We start from the raw sequence: 17,836 nt of genomic DNA, 5'->3' as shown, positions 1-17,836 counted from the left end.
ATTGTCCTTGGGGGGAATGTGGAGGACGCCAGCCGGGAGAGACTGCGGGCATGTGACTGCAAGGGGAGCTGCTTGCCCAATGGACTGGGCGGGATAGGCGCCCGGACGTCCTTAACAGGTGTTCAGGTTCATCTATAGAAGCGAGAGGAAGGCTAGATGAATAGAAAGTTGAATAGCAATGGTGTGAGGTTGTTTTGGCCCACTGCGAAATAAAACGAAAGGATTCTGGAGTAGAGGATGTCTTTTGGATGTGATGCAAGACTTCACTACGTTTGGTTGATTTAGCAAGTTAAGCACTGCCGAAATAGTGACATTATTTTTGTTACCGTCATTGACATACTGTATTTTCCGGCATATAAGACGACTGGGTGTATAAGATGACCCCCGACTTTTGAGAAGATTTTCAGGGTTTAGAAAGTCGTCTTATACACCGGAAAATACGGTACCTATCTTTTTAATCAAGGGTGAACTGCCATGCTTCCCAGCTGCTTCACTTGCCCTTATCCCTCACCTGTCTCTTTTCCACAATCATCTTGCAATTCAGAAAGCGATCTGGCATTTGCCAATTTGCTGGATACCTTTTTGTAGGCTGACAAAGTTGCCTCTGTTTCTCCATCTACAGACAAGGAAGTTGGGTGGTGGGGAGAAGAACTCTGTGTGGGGAAGACGGGAGACCATGTTTCGATCTCATCCAGCACTTGTTTTGAGCCATATCAACTCATGGCAGCCATGGATTCCCAAGAGGGTTACACAGACGCAAATGCAACATAAAAATTGAGCTGCCCAGGGCAAAGCATGCCACAGCTTAAGTGTAGATACAGGGAAGCTCCCCTGCTTATCCTCATCAGCCCCGTTCCTTCCATCCATCAAAGAATCTGACTGTAGAGAAACCTGATCCCATCAACTCTTGAAGACAGAAATCAATTGTTTTAGAACCAAGTTGATGATTCTGCAGTTCTGGGCCCAAGGGGAATCTTTTCAATGGGTTTTGGAAAGCAGATGTGTGTTGACTGCCTGACTGATAACAGATTCTGTGGCTTGCAGTGGGGATGGGAAGAAAATCAGCAATAGGGGCAGAATCCCAGCATTCATTTTGTCTTTTCTCCTACCATACTCTTCTTTGCAGTATTACATGTATGCCCGGCATATGGCCCTTGCAAAGGCCTTCCCTGATAACTTCACCTATGAGCCACATGAAACAACTGCGGTAAGTAAGGTCCCTTGTGGGAGGCGAAAGAGACCTAAGCCTTATATAGGGTCCCCTTACAACTTGATTTACAGCTGTTCATTTAGTGACCATTCAAAGTTAGAGTGGCATTGAAAGCAAGTGACTAAGGCCGATCCTTAGATGCAGCATTCTCTACAGTCACATGATCAAAATTTGGGTGCTTGGCAACTGGCATGTGTTTATAATAGTTGCAGCATCCCAGGGTCATGTGAATGCCATTTGGGACTTTCCCAGCTGGCTTCCAGCAAGCAAAGTCAATGGGGGAAGCCCAATTTGCTTAATGACCACAGGATTCACTTAACAGCTGCAGTTTTTTTGCTTAAAAACTGTGGCAGAAAAAGGCTGTAGAATTTACTGTGATTCACTTAACAACCACCTTGCTTAACAACAGAAAGTCTGGTCTCAATTGTGGTTTTAAGTCTTTAAAATCCAGCATCAGCTCAGACGATTGCCCACTAATACAGCAGCTCCTCAAGGCACAAGTTCAGATTAAGGAGATCCACTTGAAAGAATTACTAGATGGAATCTTTTAAAAGTGGTAACGCCTGAGATCTTTGAGAGCCACAGTCAGTTAGAAAAAATGCAAACATCAACTCCACCAACCAGTGTCTGTTGCCATATCCTGGATTTTGCCTAAAAAGCCACAGTTGTGTCCCAGCTTTGTTCTTTTTCATATTTATTTGTGCCCCAGTCTCCCCCAGCCTTTACCAATCAGGTTGGAAAAGTAGTTTTAAAAAGTCAAAGAAAACAGGCCCAGCTTTGAAGGCCTTACAGGGGTGTTAAACTGCTGGCCCGCGGGCCAGTTGCATCATAAGGAGGCCACGCCCACCGCAGCTCCGGCAATGCAAAAAAAGTCATGATATGTCAAGACACGTCACGTGATGCGGCGAGTTTGACACCCGTGGCTTAGGAGATCAGTTCAGAGGAATGGGGAAGAGACAGAGGTAGGAATGAAAGCGAAAAATAGTGCAGTTGTTCCATTATAACCAAGCTCAAATTTATGGAAGGCAAGAAGGGCAAAAGGTAAATCTAAATATTGGTGATGCGCAGTAGAGTGGCGCAGTAGAGTGGCATGGATTTCTAATCAGCTCAATACAGGTCATCCTCAACTTACAAACCATTTATTTAGTGACCCAAGTTACAATAGCACTGGAAAAAGTGATTTATGGTCGTTTTTCACATGTCAGTTGCAGCATCCCTGTGGTCATGTGGTCAAAATTCATATGCTTGGCAACCGGCATGTATTCATTATGGTTGCAGTGTCCCGGGGTCATGTGATCCGCTTTTGCGACCTTCCGACAAGCAAAGTCAATGGGGAAGCCAGATTCACTTAACCACCGTGTTACTAACTTAACAATTGCAGTGATTCATTTAACAACTGTGGCAAGAAAAGTCGTAAAATGGGACAAGACTCACTTAACTGTCTTAGCAACATAAATTGTGGGCTCAATTGTGGTTGTAAGTTAAAAACTACCTGTGTCTAGAAAGATTTTTTTGCCTTGCTAAAAAGGCCTGAAAAGGTTGAGGAGATTTGCGCGTGATTTGATTCTACTGTTGATCACGAACTTCCAACTGGGCATATGTCCCAAATTTGTAGGGTCTGTCCATTTATTTGAGCCAGTTCCAGTAGGTGAACTTCAAGGTTCCAGAAAAAGGGCAAAGTAGTTTCTACAGGATAAAATGTCCCGTTGCACAGCTTGAGGCTGAAAGTTCATGATGCAGGTCCCAGTAACCCTCTTTCCAAAATTGTCCCTGAGTTGTAAACTGCTAGAATGAGAAAACAGTAAATCCAAGTGGCTAATGAAAGAGAAGGCTACTTCATGGATTGCATTCCTTTCTGTTGTCTGGATTGCAGTTCTCAAAGGGCAGGTAGTGTTCTCACCTTGGAAAAATGGAATAGAAGCTGGGATGCTGGTCCTGCAGTGTGATTTCAAAAAGAGAGTTCAGAGGTTCTAGGAAGTGGTTGAAAGCAGGAGGGGGGGGACAAGAGACCCCAGGCGATGTTGATTGATTTTTTGCCGTTCTTTTTTTCCCCATCCACTCTGCTCCCCTGTCCTCAACTTTGCAGGCTCAGGGTTTCCGCTACCCACGCCCAGCCTCGGTCCCACCCTCTCCTTCCATCTCCCGCCACTCCAGTCCCCATCACAGCGAGACCGAAGAGGATGATGAACGGTACGACGAGGAAGAGGAGGCAGAAAAGGACAGGCAGAACATCAAGCCCCCAGCCATGATGGGTCCAGTCCCTGAATGGCGAAAGCACTCCAAGAAGGGGTCTAGCGAGGCAAGCACTTCCTCTAATGCTAGCACCCCCACCCTCCCCAGCAGCCCCAGTGACCTCAGCAGCCCCACCAATTCTCTGATTGAAGAGAAGAATTAGGTAGGCAGGCTGACTCCCCTGCCTGCTCTTTTCCCACGCCTCCCCCTGTCCTCAAGAGGCCAGCTTGTTACCTAGTGCTGCATTCTGAAATAAGCCTAGAGTGTAGGTTCTAGGGCAGTGGTGGCGAACCTATGGCACGGGTGCCAAAGGCGGCACTCGGAGCCCTCTCTGTGGGCACACGTGCCGTTGCCCCAGCCTTGCCTCCCCCGTGACTCCCTCCTCACCAGCAGTCCCCCTGGAGGAGAGCCGCCCCCGAGCGTGGCCCACGCGGAGCAGTGCAGCCAAGGACATGGCAGCCAGACAGAGTAGACAAGACTCTGCCCTCACGCCCCATCGTGCAGTTGATGCTGCGGGGTGCGGGAAGAGGGCGTGGCCGCCATGGCGCTGCTGGGTGATCTGTGGTGGGCCCTGGAGGCGGTGAGTGGCCCTGCGGGCAGGCGGGGTGGGGGCGGGGCAGGGGGGTGGAGTGGGGCTGGGCCAGTTTTTGGGCACTCGGTCTCTAAAAGGTTCGCCATCACTGTTCTAGGGTGTTCTAGACAGAAGTGTTGAGGGCTCACACTTGACGTAGTTCGGTTAAAGAACAGTAAGACAATGTCAGGCCCTGAGTGCGCAACCCACCATGCCCAGGCCTCCGCCCTGCTGCCGCCTCCATTGCCCTGCAGCCCCACTGCTCGATGTGGCCGCTTCGGAGGGCACCTCCAAACCCGTCGGTGCCGCGCTGCTGCCTTTCGCCTCTACCATCCCGGGCGACGTCTCCGCTGTCCCGGGCGACGTCATTGGATGGCGCCGCTGTCTCTTGCTGCCGCTGTCCCGGGCGACGTCATTGGACGGCGCCGCGTCGCGTGGTGTGACGAGATAGGGCGGTTCCCAGGCTTTCAGGCCGCTGGACTTTCCATGAACGGAGGCCTGCCTTGTGCGCCGACGGCGCTAGACCGGACGAACGCTGGGCCTAACAATCCTACAGGTATTAACGATGGCAGAGCTGGCTGACCAGGGGGGAGGGGCTAGACAGGGTGGACCTGGGAGGGACTGGATGGGCGTGGGGTATATGTTTAGTGCACTGCGGGACTGTTACCCCAGTGCTAACTTTGTTTCATTTGCGCTGATTAAAGCATTGATGGTTTACCGTTCCTGTTTGCTGGATCTCGTTTGAAAGTTTAGCCAGGACGGCCTAACATTAAGTTAGCACTCAAAAAGACTACAAAACTGTTTTCCTGCTTGTGGACTTGTCTCCTCGAAGTTGGGTCGGCGTTGCGGGCATGGCAGAGGGAACGCAAGGTGCGGTACCGGCTGTAGAGACGCCTGACCTAGCAGGCCAGACGGAGGTCCCGTCTGGGGGGGAGGAGACGGAGGCTGTGGTGCGGCCGAAGGAACGGGCACCGCAGACCCTGGAGGCGGGGGTGGAGACCCTGCAACCGGTAGCATCAGCATCGTCGGGGGAGTGGTGGCTAAGCCCTGCTTTACAACAGACCGGGGCTGGGGAGCCGCGGTAGCAGCCGGTTCGGGGCCTGCACTGAGCGGTTGGAGAGAGAGACGTGTGACTGGGGATGAGGAGGAGGAGTGGAGCTACTCCACCGCTCCAGGACAGTACACCCTGGGACCAGTTTGGGGAGACAGGCTATATTGCACCACCACCCGCAAGGCCCAGGGCTGGGATGGGAACCCCAGCAGAGTCTGCACGTTTCCATCTAGCCAGCCCAAAACTCAGGCTCACGTCGGGGGACCACCCGTCTATGACAGACCCAGGCGGGGTTGCGGGTGGACGGTCACAGCACCCTAGACAGGGCCGTCAGGCCGGGGTCCCGGCTAGAGATCCCTCTAGACAGTCGAGGGCCACACCCGGCTCTTCAGGCCCTTGGGGGGTGGGACCAAACGGCCGTCGGCCTATACCCTCGGAGGCGGACCAGTATGGGGCCCCTTGGCCTCAGACGGTAGTGTGGAACCCACCCCCGCTCACCATGGCGTTTGATGGGGACCCGGACCGCTTGGCAATTTTTCTGAGCCATGTATTCAGCCACCTGGACCGTTTTACCACTCTATATTCGTCCAACTGGGCAATGGTGGTGGCTGTTACAGCGAGTTTACAGGGGGAGGCCGCAGCCTGGGCGGCGGATTTATACAGCGACCACGCTCGGGAATTGGCTGATATTGGCTTGTTCCTGGATGCCCTGAAAACGAGATTTGAGGATCCCTCTAGGCTGCAGTGGGCGGAGGCGGAGGTGTTGGGGTTACGGCAGCGTGGCAGGCCAGTTAGGCAGTATGTGAGAGAGTTCCAGCAAGCTGCTGGGAGGCTGCGGTCATGGCCGGAACGTCTATTAGTTCACCACTTCCGAGCTGGCCTGGACAAGGAGCTCCGCCGGGCGTGTCTGGTGAGGGGTGTCCCGTGCCGACTCATTGACTGGTTCCGTGTTGTGTCGGAGTTGGACGCTGGACTACGTGAACTCCAGAGGACACCGGACGAGCAACCAAACCTCCGGAGAGTGGTTGACCGGCCCAAGGAGACCAGCCGACAACCTTTGGGCCCCTGTCCCAATCCTAAGCCAGTATTTCGGTGCTTCCGATGCAACCAACCGGGACATAGAGTGGCGGAATGCCCGGTCCCATCGACAACTAGGACACCAACGGCGCTCGGAAGGCCGGGAGGTACGCCACGAAAGAGTACGGAGAGGTCACGGGCTGCTCGTCAGGCAGAGGGAGAGTCTCCTAACCGCCCTCCGGGTGACTCAGCGCTAGCTTTGGACGAGTACGACGGAGATGACGCCGCACAGGACCCCATGGTGAGTCAACCTGTAGCCCCCTTTGCCATCCCCATCACGCTGACGAGTCCGATCACAGGACGCTCCGGCGGGTACCAGGCCCTAATTGACACAGGCTGTACCCGTTGTCTGGTCAGCAGGGAAGTGGTAGAGAAGGTGGGGATTAGGGTGACCCGACTGACGTCCCCCATCCGCTTTGAACAGGTGGATGGGTCCCTGTTGGGGGGGGTTCCTGCCACATTAGTGATGGAACCGGTGCGAATGGACATGGGTGGTCATTGGGAAGTCCTCCGGTTTATAGTGGTCCCGACTATGTCCGAGGCGGTAATATTGGGGTTGGCCTGCCTGGACAAATGGGCTCCAACGATGTGGTGGGCGGAAGGACATCGCCACCTAAGGTTGGGAGTTGGGCCCCAACCGCCACAGCCTGACGTAGAGGAATCTACGAAAGGGAGAGAGACGTCCAAAACGGCCAACGGGGAATCAAAAACGATCCAGAATGACCCCACTCTTAGTTACCCTGCGGTCTATAATGATCTCGCTGCAGTATTTAGCGAGCGGGAGTGCGACAGTTTACCGCCGCACCGCTCCACTGATTGTGCGATCGAGATCCTGCCGGGAGCCAAGTTACCCAAACCCAGGATGTACCCCATGACGCCACTAGAGCTCCGGGAGTTAAGACAGTACATAGACAAGAACCTGGAACTGGGTTTTATACAGCTAGCCCGCTCTAGGATAGCGGCGCCTGTCTTGTTTCAGGGAAAAAAGGATGGGGGTCTCCGACTTTGTGTGGACTTCCGCGGGATTAACGCGGTCTGTGTGGAAGACATGTACCCCCTGCCTTTGGTAAAAGATCTCTTAGCCCATCTAGCCAAGGGGAAAGTCTTCACGAAGTTGGATCTTCGTGAAGCCTACTACCGAGTTAGGATAAAGCAGGGGGACGAGTGGAAAACAGCGTTCAATTGTCCACTGGGTAGCTACCAATTTAAAGTGATGCCTTTCGGCCTACAAGGAGCTCCCGCGGTGTTCATGCAGTTGATAAATGGAGTATTGCATGAACACTTGTACCGCGGGGTCTTAGTGTATTTAGATGACATCCTCATCTATTCCCAAACCTTGGAGGAACACGTCCAGTTGGTTCGGGATGTCTTAACCAAACTATTGCATGCCAAATTGTTCGTAAAATTGTCAAAGTGCGAGTTTCATCAAAACCGACTTGATTACCTAGGATACCGGATTTCGGCAGCAGGTGTGGAAATGGACCCAAATAAGGTGAGGAGTGTGCTAGAGTGGCAAGCCCCAAAAACACGCCGACAACTACAAAGTTTTTTGGGCTTCGCCAACTTTTACCGACACTTTATTCCCTCATTCGCCTCTGTGGCGTTGCCATTAACACACCTGTTGCGAACCTGGTCCACAACAATTAAACCTCGTCCTGGACAACCGATAGCATGGTCATTGGAATGTCAGAGGGCGTTCGAATCGTTGAAGGCACTTTGTGCACAAGAACCCGTATTACTACATCCCGATCCGGACCGCCCGTTTGTTGTTCAAGCCGATGCCAGTGATGTGGCTGTGGGAGCGGTATTGCTCCAACGTAACAGTCAGGACAAATTACAGCCGTGTGCTTATACCTCACGGAAGGTAACAGACACGACAGCAAGAGGGTGGAGGTGGTACAGCCGATTATGTCCTCCTGTAACGAAGAGAACACAAAACAATACCTGTGCTCCAAGGTAGTGTCGTTTGAAGACGAGTTGAGGGCGGCCGTGTTACAAGACGTATGGCTCCAGACTCACCCTGGTTTATTGACCCTACGAGATGGCCTGGCGTGGTATGGCACTAAGATCTATGTACCCCAGGGAATGAGAAATAGGGTTTGCCATCAGTGCCATGACGTAAAACAAGCAGGCCACTTTGGGTTCCTGAAAACCCTACACCTTGCCAGGCGTCAATTTTGGTGGCCCCGGATGAGAGCGGATATTGAGGCCTATGTAAAGGGTTGTAGCGTCTGTGCCCAGTCCAAACCCCATCCGGGAAAACCAATGGGGTTGCTTCAAACCGTAGCCGACCCGGAACACCCATGGCAGGATATTGCCATGGATTTCATAGTAGAACTACCCGAGGTCAGGGGATATACAGTGATATGGACGGTGGTGGATCTATTCTCTAAGCAAGCCCATTTCATCCCCTGCAAGGGGCTGCCATCAGCAAAAAGACTGGCAAGGATGTTTTTGACACAGGTTTATCGCCTGCATGGGGCACCACGACGTATAATCTCGGACCGTGGGGTACAGTTTACAGCCAAATTTTGGCAAGAATTCGTCCGGTTTCTAGGAGCAAGCCAAGGCCTTAGTTCAGCATACCACCCCAGCACCAACGGGGCGGCTGAACGAGCTAACGCTGCGGTCGAACGCTACTTGAGAAGCTATGTTTCATACCAACAATCAGACTGGGTAGATCTTGTAACGTTTGCTGAAGTGGCCTATAATAATGCCGTGCATAGCAGCACTGGCTTCACCCCCTTCAAGGTAGTCCATGGGCGGGAGTTCGTACCCATACCCGCGTGCCAGCCGTCGGGTAACCCGTCCTGCCGGGTCGATCACTGGGTGACCCAGGTGTGGGGGGTGTGGAATGCGGTGAAAAAAGCACTAGTGAAAGCAGGGGAGGCAGCTAAATATCAGGCGGACCTGAAACGCAGGAAGCAAGTCCCATTCCAAGTGGGTGACTATGTGTTCTTGTCCACCAAATACATAAAACTGCATGTCCCGTGTAAAAAACTGGCTCCGAAATTTATTGGACCCTTTCGAATAGCCCAGGTCATTAATCCGGTGGCAATGCGGCTACACTTGCCGAGGTTCCTGGGTAAAATACATCCAGTGTTTCACGTCAGTCTGTTGAAACCAGCAGGGGGGATGTCCCCTGGCCAAGGCCCAGGTCCCATCACACCGGGGCATTATGAAGTCCAGGATATCCTGGACTCCAGAGTACGAAGAGGTAACATATCGTACCTCATCCTCTGGAAGGGTTATCCCCTATCCGAGGCCTCCTGGGTTAGGGATAAAGACGTGTCCGCGCCCACATTACTCCGTAGCTATCATAAGCGTTTCCCCAACAAACCGGGTAGACCACCCCCCTGGTAGGCCGGCCCACATGGTATAGAGCCACTAACCCTTTTCTGCTTCCTTCCAGGGGGAACCATGGTAGGGGGAGCCGAATGTCAGGCCCTGAGTGCGCAACCCACCATGCCCAGGCCTCCGCCCTGCTGCAGCCTCCATTGCCCTGCAGCCCCACTGCTCGATGTGGCCGCTTCGGAGGGCACCTCCAAACCCGCCGGTGCCGCGCTGCTGCCTTTCGCCTCTACCATCCTGGGAGCTGGCTGACCAGGGGGGAGGGGCTAGACAGGGTGGACCTGGGAGGGACTGGATGGGCGTGGGGTATATGTTTAGTGCACTGCGGGACTGTTACCCCAGTGCTAACTTTGTTTCATTTGCGCTGATTAAAGCATTGATGGTTTACCGTTCCTGTTTGCTGGATCTCGTTTGAAAGTTTAGCCAGGACGGCCTAACAGACAGTCTTCTCTGGATGACAGAATGCCAAGGATGGAGGACCTCTTCCTCTGGAAGGTGTCAGGAAGTGACCCATTGGCTCTTTTTGCAGAACACAAGAGAACATCCTTGTGTCGAGCAGGATTGAATATGTAAGGTCATGCATTTCCTCCTCCCAAACACCCTCCATATGCTGCTGATGTTTTGAAAGGCATTCTCCAGGTCTTAAGAACCTAGCTGCATTTTTTAAAAAAATAATAAATACTACTAATGGGAGAAATGGGAAAATGGGAGGCCTTCATGGGAAGGACACAGGCAAGGTATCGTGTTACCTCCCCTTCCCTACCAACAAAGGTTTCATTGAACCAGAAACAGAGCAGACCTTTTAAAGGCTGCTCATAAAATGAGTGCATCTAATATTATTATCTTTTTGGGTAACCCTAGACGGTTGGCGTGGAGGCCTGGTGAGGATGTCTGCTCAACAGGATTTTAGAGTGATCTGGAGGACTATGAAAGACAGTGTATTGCTCAGAGTTTGGGAACTTCCTTTAAAAGCCATGACTCTGCACTTCTTTAGACAGCCTTTTTTTAAAAAAAAAAGAAAGAAAAGAGGATGTTTCATAATATGTCCAGACAATCTCAATTCATACTTTGGGACCGTTTGCCAGTTAGCTGTGTCTGTTTCTGGAAAGGAATTTGCAAAACCATTTAGAGCAGATTCTAACAAAAGGAAGGTCTTCTGAAAAGGGCCGTTGTAGAAAGAGCTGAAAAAGTGCCCATGGAAGAGGATATGGAATTTAAGGAAAAGAAGCTTTCCTGCTTGATGTTTTGCAGCCTGTTGTTCTCCAGATGTGCTGGGCTTCAACTCCCATCATCCTTGGCCAACGTGGCCAGGGATCAGGGATGGGTATTGTAAAGTGTCCAAAGGATCAAAATGTGCATTTATATGAAATGCTAAGGTGCAAGGAGACTTAGGACCACCTTGCCACATAAATTGCTCTCCTGTAGCTCTGTCATATTCCAGAGATACTAATTCCTTTTCAAGTTAGTGGTTTGTAGGGCTGCCGTTGGAAACTTTAAAAAAATGACTTTATCCCCATGAACACTCAAGAGCATTCTAGAATGATTTCCAGGGTGGTGATAAGTCATTCTGCATATAGACCATGATGAATTTCAGAAGACCGCAGAGTCAAGTTCTACTGCAGGATCAAGGCCGGCAGAATAGACTGCATGCTTAAAAATCTCTGAAACAAGCTAGAGGAGAGTGTTCTAAAATGCACTTTGCTCAAGGATAGTACTAATAGGACTTCTTTTCCAAGCTGGATGCACGAGTCAACCTCACTATCATCCTAGCTAGGTTTCATGAGAGTTACAGTCTAGCACATCCTGAGGAAAAGCTAGTCTAAAATCCATCAGCTCTCCAGCATCCATCTTTACTCTTAATGAAAGAGAGAGTTCTAAACTAGAATCCAATCACATTGCCCATCAGGTTAAACCCCTTGCGGTTTCTGTTAGAATGATGCTGGCTATCAACGCCTCTAAGAAAGAGCCAGAACTGTTGAACTGTCCCTATCATATACTGTAATGTTTGGGATCAGGGTTCTGCTGATGATACAGTACGAAACAGTGTGACCCTGCATCAGGGATGACGTAGCTATGACCAAAGCAGGTATTATAGTGCAGACAGGCAGCGAAGAAAGTGCTCCTGGAGGCTGAGAGACTTAATTAGCTGTTATACGGATAATACCCACCCTAGCACCCTAGCACGAGAGGCAACTACCTCAAAAGGCAGAGCAGATGCCAACACACTCAAGAACCCTTTATGTTCTGCTTCTCCTGCCAATTTTATTTATCAATATGGAAAATAATTTTTTTACAGAAAAATCTTGTGAACTTCCTCTTTCTCACAATTCTTTGATGCAATCATGCATGAAGAACCAGGTATTTCGGGAGGCAGCCCTGCAAATTCCCGGCTTATTTGCCTCTAAACTTGGGAAAGACAGTTTTAACACAGCAGGACATTGGTTTGGGCCTTAAACCCGTTTTCTCTTTTCTCCAACTTTCCCCACCTAGATTTTTATTTATGGATGTCAAAAAAAAAAAAGAATGCTTGAATTTTGTTGTGTCTCTTTCTCCCCCTGTGTGTGGAAAAACAGACTATGAAAACAAACGATTTCAAAATAAAATTTGCTTTGGAAATTGTTTTGGAAAATAGGAAGTGTGGCTTGTACTGCAGAAAGGCTCTTCTGGATCTGCTGGTTTTCAGATCCTTGAGACTTTGTCCTTATCCTACACAGGGGCTCAGGAATTCTGGGAGTTGAAGTCCACGAGTCATAAAAGAGCCAAGGTTGCCTACCCCTGCACTATACCATTCTCCCAATTATATACACATTCACAGGATGTAGTGCTTAATGCCAAGTTTGTTTAATGCCAGTTACAGACTCAGCTCCTTTCTCCCCCAAAATGGATAGGGGTACAGAGGCCATATTATTGACCAGCCAGCTTTTAATACATTTAAGGCTATTAGGAGCTGGGAGGGAGCCAACACCTCTAGGCTCAGTCGCTGGATTCACCTAGGGTGAGACGGTCAAACAGGTATTCCCCAAGGCCTTCCTCCTGGGCACGGACACGCTTCAGGTTGGTCACATGGTCTCCCAGCTTCTTGATCAACTTCACCTCCTCATCCAAATAGTGAGTCTCCAAGAAGTCACAAAGCTTAGGAAAAGAAAGGAGTTTTAATTCAAGGATTCCACAGGAAAAGCCTACCTATATTAAATAAGTAGTCCAAGGATTAGAAGGACTAATGCCTCTCAAATCATCCAATCTATCAGGAACTAGGAGGAATCTCAAAATCAGCTGATCCATTGCATTCTTGATAATTGGCCAGTTAGCATTTGGGACAGTAGGAATGGAGAAAACACATATACTGTGCAAAGAACTCAACCATAATCCCATTAAAAATTGAAAGCAGATTTTGAGTTCTTCAAAGAAGAGGGTGCATCCAAGGTTGGTCAATCACAATTTACTTAATCGGCAGCCACCTTAGCTGGGTGGTTTTGGGTGGATTAAATAGGGGAACTCCTGATGTTCAAATGTTGCTGAATCTCGACTGCCTATGGTACATTACCACCCAGCTTAACCAATGAGGAATATTTCTTGCAGCTGGATTCTTGCAGGTTCTCCATCCTTCCCTAAATGTAACCCCATGTGAATATGCCGAAACAAAATTTGACAAGTGTAATTAAAGAACATATTATTCCAGGATACCTTGGTGGGTATTTACTGTAATAGTCAACGGGAGTGAACCTAACCTTGCAAACCTTCTCCTGTCAACTTACATGGGGATCTGTATGGCGTGAAGCAACTTGATGCAAATCCAGCAGGGCCTGGTTCAGGCTCTTCTCCAGTTTCAAGGCAGCTTCCATGGCAGTGATTCCACTCTTCCATTCATCTTGCTCTGGTTTCTGGAGTATTGGAAAGAGTTAATGAGGTCTCAGTAGCACTCCACTTATTCATATGTCCCCTGTTGGCCGACCACCACTTTCATTCAGCCTCCGTGGGCCCCAACATACTTCTCCGCTCTCACCTTGACATCCTGCAGGACAACTCTTCCTCCACGGCGGTTCTGGAAAGTCAAGAACTTCTCAGCTTGTTCATGCTTCTCCTCAGACAGGTGGTGGAAAAAGGAGGCGAACTTGGACAGTGCCACATCGTCCCGGGTGTAGTAAAAATTCTGGGCAGAAGGAAGAAAAAGTAAAGTTTAGAATTGCCACAAGTTTAAAGTTGCCTTTTCACCCAAGTTTCTGTAAAATTATCGTTCATGGTCATAATTGCCTACCTACACAAAAGGAGCCAGCCTCTCTTTAATTCACATATTGTACTACATTACGATATAGCTTGTTTAGGCTTGGTTTTATTATGTGAATTTAGTATGATTTATAAATCATAGTTCATGGCTTTTAGCATGCTATATTCCCAAATGCTGATGGTTTCAATCCAGCGTGCATCTCACATCATGGGTTGGAATCAACAGTATGGTTTGATAAGACCCCAAAATAGAATAATAGATTTGTAACTAACCTGCAAAGCCAAAAAACCCCTATGATTTGAACTACAATACGTAACTATATTTTGTAGCTGTATCTTATTTTGGGGGAGGGGTAAATTACGCTATCTAGAATATATATATATATATATATATATATTAATGACATTGTTTTACATGCTGGTTTGCAGCCAATCCAGTGATGGTTTGCAGCTTTGCCTTCCCCTGAACAATCCTGAGAAGACCAAAAGCTAGAACAAGTAAACAAACATATGATGGCTTGAATTCCAGATTCAATGTAGACTACAGCAAATCTGCAGTTTGATGCAATGCACAACTAAGCAGTTGCCCGTATGTGCTTTTTAACAGTCACTTTAGCAAGGAAACTGGATATATTTCTAGAAAAGCACTAATCAGCAATATGGGTACATGAACCCTATGTAAGAATTGCCTGATTCAACCCTGACCAGCAGCATTCCTAACTTAAGCCCTTTGAAAGTTCTTTCCAGGCCTCTGCCTATTCAAAGACAACCCCCCCACCAACTGCTATCTACTATATGGATATGGACAGGTGTTAGTTAAAAAGGAGAAACTTATGGGTATCTAGAAAAAAGGTTATTTGCTTATTTGCTTCTAAAATACTGTAGATCAAAAATTGATTACCAATAACCAAAATATTGTTATGGCTTAACACATTGTGTAAACCTGCCCACTGTGGTTTATAAACTACAGTTTATGGCTAACCAAACTTAACTGTTGCTATACCCAAAGTGCCCATTGCCCCTTCCTCAGCTTATCAGTCCAGCCTTTGGTTCTGGTTTATGTACTGATAAAGGAGTTTGACATAATTAAATCATTAACCCCACCTCATTTCTCCCTTAAAACCATTCTAGAGGATGCAACTATGGGTAAACATGAAGAGGTGGACTTTGTATCAAAACAAAAATTGTGTAGAGTTCCTTGCTTGCCAAAACCAAGTACACTGCAAGGACAAACAAGTATCTTATTTACAGGGCAAAAAGGACTATTTGCCATGGCACTTTTCCTAACCAGGTACCTTCTGGTAGTGGGATACAGTTCCCATCATCCCCAACCAGAACAGCCTGGTGAGCGGAACAAGCTCTTTTTAATAAGCTGATAAAGAGCTGAATTGTATATATATATGAAGGCAGTGTTAGGATTTGGAGCAAACAAAGCACAACCTGAGGGCAAATGTGTACAGCATTTAAAAAGAGGACTATGTATATATAATTAATAGGGCTATCAAAAATCTCAAAGGGAGCTGCTCATGATAAAACCAGAGCCGCTGACATGTAAAAGAATTCACTCAGCCTATGGGCTCACCTTAAAGGACTGGCTGATTCAGCCAGGAGAATCAGAATATTAACAGGATCAAAAGCAGAGGACAAACAAAGAAACCTACAGCGGTTAGTATAGCCCCAGAAAAAGATGGGGATGAAGTCCCACACATCTGGAGATCCAGGGTGGGAAAGGTTAACTTCATGGCTAAATAAGCTACCCCCATGAAGAATCCCTTTTCTCTTTCTCCTATAATGCCAAGTGAACACAAGAGCAGAGTTGCTGGAAAACTGAGCTTAGGTCTCCATGGTTACTGCAGGAAAAGAAAAAAAGGGGGTGAATTTTCTGGAGGAAGAAAGGAAGAGGCCCATCTAAAACCAGAGCCTACGGTGGGGGAGAATGGGGGAGGGCAGTGTTTTTCTTATGCAGTTTATAAACAGAGGAAGGCAGACTCCACGGATTTAGAAAAAGGACTCGCTGGGTGGGGCTATGGTACAGAATAGCACAACACAACGCACACAAGAGCCCTACAGTCCGCCATCGCGGACTGTAGGAAAGGGCAGCACTTTTGCCAGTTACCTCCAATAAAGCAATCGGGCCCCTCCAACCACGTAAACGTGTATCCATCATTTAAGTGGAGAGGAAAATATATATATTTTTGGCTTTGCGCCCACAAAGACCGGCTCTTTGGAAAAACAAGGGGGGGGGGGGAAGCAACCTGATGCTTTCCAGAGGTACCGATCTGCAACTCCCATCATCCGTATCAAGTATGGGTACGGATGATGGGAGCTGTACTCCAACAACAGTACAGGGCACCGGGATAAGCAAAGCCAGGAAAACGTCAGAGAAAGGGGGAGATTTCTGCTTTCTGATACTCACCAAGGACAAATAGGTGTAGCTGGCCTGAAGGAATTGGTTGAACAAGCGATTCACGCCTGCTTCGCTTTCGGCTTGGTAGTTCTGGCGGATCTGAGAGCTCATGGTGCAAGTCGAGGTTGGTTGGACTGGCTGGCAAACGGACTTAAGGATGGGGTGGCTGCGATCCTGCTCCGTTCAAGCACTGTTGAAGCAAGAGCGAAGGAACAGAAGCCAAAAGCGAGGTCCGGACTGAGCGCGACGAGCCCAGGAGGAGGCTTTTATAGGCAGCCGGGGGCTCTTCCAAAACCCTCCGCACCGACTGCAAACGCGAGGCTCCGCCCCCCTGGGGTAGCCAAGAGATGGGGGCTAGATGAGCGGGCTCAGGTGGTTGAGCTGAGTTTGCGCGAACTCTGGTTCCGAGCGAGGCTTTGGCTTCCCCTTCAGCTCCGAAGTGCTGACAGTGTTATCAGGGTGTTGCTGTCCTGTGGAATACGAGGACCAAGTGACCACAGTAGTGACATTAATTTAGGGCTGATCCTAACTTGGAAGGCACAAATTTAGAGATGCTGGTTTGCACCACAACACTCTTATTACTCAACCTCTGCCCATTGAAGATGTCCGGACTTCAACTCCCAGAATTCCCCAACCAGCATTGCTAGTTGGGGAATTGTGGGAGTAGAAGTCTGCACGTCTTCAAGGGGCAGAGGTTGAGGTACACTGTGCATTGGTCACCTTTGATCTCCATAGGCAGCAGCACTGGAGTCTGCAGAAGCCAATTGGATGAAGCCTGGATGGTAGATGAGAGACCATGAGGAGATCCGAAGCTGAAGGATAGGCTGGGTAGCTGAAAAAGTTCTCTTGGAAGAAGATAGTGGCAAACCTCTTGCAAATTGTTGCCAAGTCAATGACATGGACATATCCATTGTCACCAGGACTCAGATTTGACTCAGAAGCATCTTTAAAGTCTTTCATTTTATTAACTCCAATTACAGGATTACAGTAATGTGTTGTGTGAATCAGCAAAGGGCATACCAGGCTATGATCCTTTTCCTCATAATATCCTTTCTTTTTTTCTTTTTTCTTTTTTTCTTTTTTCTCTTTTCTTTTTTCTTTTTTTCTTTTTTAACATGCAATTAACAAGAGATAGATGCAAATGCTTATTTAATTTTTAAAACATTCATATTACATTATCTTGAAACAAAATGATTCAGCCCATAAGACCATGAAGTCTATCCATAGTATTAAAAAAAAAGTGCTTGCACCACTCAAAATGTGTTTAAAAAAACACAGTATTATCTGGAGAGGAAATTCAACAGCTCGGAGCCACCATTAAAATGAATGTTCTTCCGAAAATGTTGTTTCTATTTCAATGCATACCAATTCGGCTTAAAAAGGATTTTTTTTACAAATTTGGATGGACTCATTTCAAAATTCATATGGCAAGGGAAATGACCGAGAATCAGATTAAAACTATTACAAGATGCTAGAGAAAGAGGAGGATTTGGCCTACCAGATTGGACAAAGTATTGTGAGAAAGGAAGAAGTTTAAAAATAAAACGGTCACAATTTATTAACAATAGAAGGATTAGCCAAGCCCTGCAGGTAGGCACTAGATTCCAGGAGGCTTGGCTAGAAGACACACTTAACAAGACAAAAGGATGGCAGAGAGAAGTTCTGAACAATGTAACTGAGGGGGAGGGATGATGTATTCTGGCTAGGCGGATC

The 17,836-nt window shown here is 48.4% G+C and overlaps 2 protein-coding genes across 2 annotated transcripts in view; one reads left to right on the top strand and one right to left on the bottom strand.

The window, feature by feature from the left end:
- Positions 1-3,605, top strand: part of LOC107295836 (glycogen [starch] synthase, muscle-like) — a 57,061-nt gene extending 53,456 nt beyond the window's left edge. The window contains exons 15-16 of the mRNA XM_015825168.1: positions 1,127-1,207; positions 3,297-3,605. Of these exons, the coding sequence (XP_015680654.1) occupies positions 1,127-1,207; positions 3,297-3,605 (390 nt within the window). The remainder of the gene's footprint in view (positions 1-1,126; positions 1,208-3,296) is intronic.
- Positions 3,606-12,311: 8,706 nt separating this feature from the next.
- On the bottom strand, positions 12,312-16,364 carry LOC107295833 (ferritin light chain, oocyte isoform-like). Its single transcript, XM_015825166.1, has 4 exons — positions 16,133-16,364; positions 13,496-13,642; positions 13,248-13,373; positions 12,312-12,624 (listed from the first exon to the last, which is right to left on the bottom strand). Exons 1-4 carry the CDS (start codon positions 16,232-16,234, stop codon positions 12,466-12,468), a joined length of 534 nt encoding a protein of 177 aa, XP_015680652.1. The 5' UTR covers positions 16,235-16,364; the 3' UTR covers positions 12,312-12,465.
- Between the last annotated feature and the right edge of the window lie 1,472 nt (positions 16,365-17,836).

This window comes from Protobothrops mucrosquamatus, unplaced genomic scaffold (genome assembly GCF_001527695.2).
Source record: "Protobothrops mucrosquamatus isolate PMUCROS unplaced genomic scaffold, P.Mucros_1.0 scaffold2524, whole genome shotgun sequence".
NCBI classification, from domain to species: domain Eukaryota; kingdom Metazoa; phylum Chordata; class Lepidosauria; order Squamata; family Viperidae; genus Protobothrops; species Protobothrops mucrosquamatus.
The sequence above is the reverse complement of the archived record's forward strand: the minus strand, read 5'-3'. Positions and strand labels throughout refer to the sequence as shown.

What these genes read in the sequence shown, in the direction of transcription:
- LOC107295833 (XM_015825166.1), bottom strand. Translation starts at nt 16,234, where the DNA reads ATGAGCTCTCAGATCCGCCAGAACTACCAAGCCGAAAGCGAAGCAGGC. An exon ending in TTGTCCTGCAGGATGTCAAG is followed by an intron (nt 13,374 to 13,495) that starts GTGAGAGCGGAG and finishes CCAATACTCCAG; the next exon opens with AAACCAGAGCAAGATGAATG. An exon ending in CACGCCATACAGATCCCCAT is followed by an intron (nt 12,625 to 13,247) that starts GTAAGTTGACAG and finishes TCTTTTCCTAAG; the next exon opens with CTTTGTGACTTCTTGGAGAC.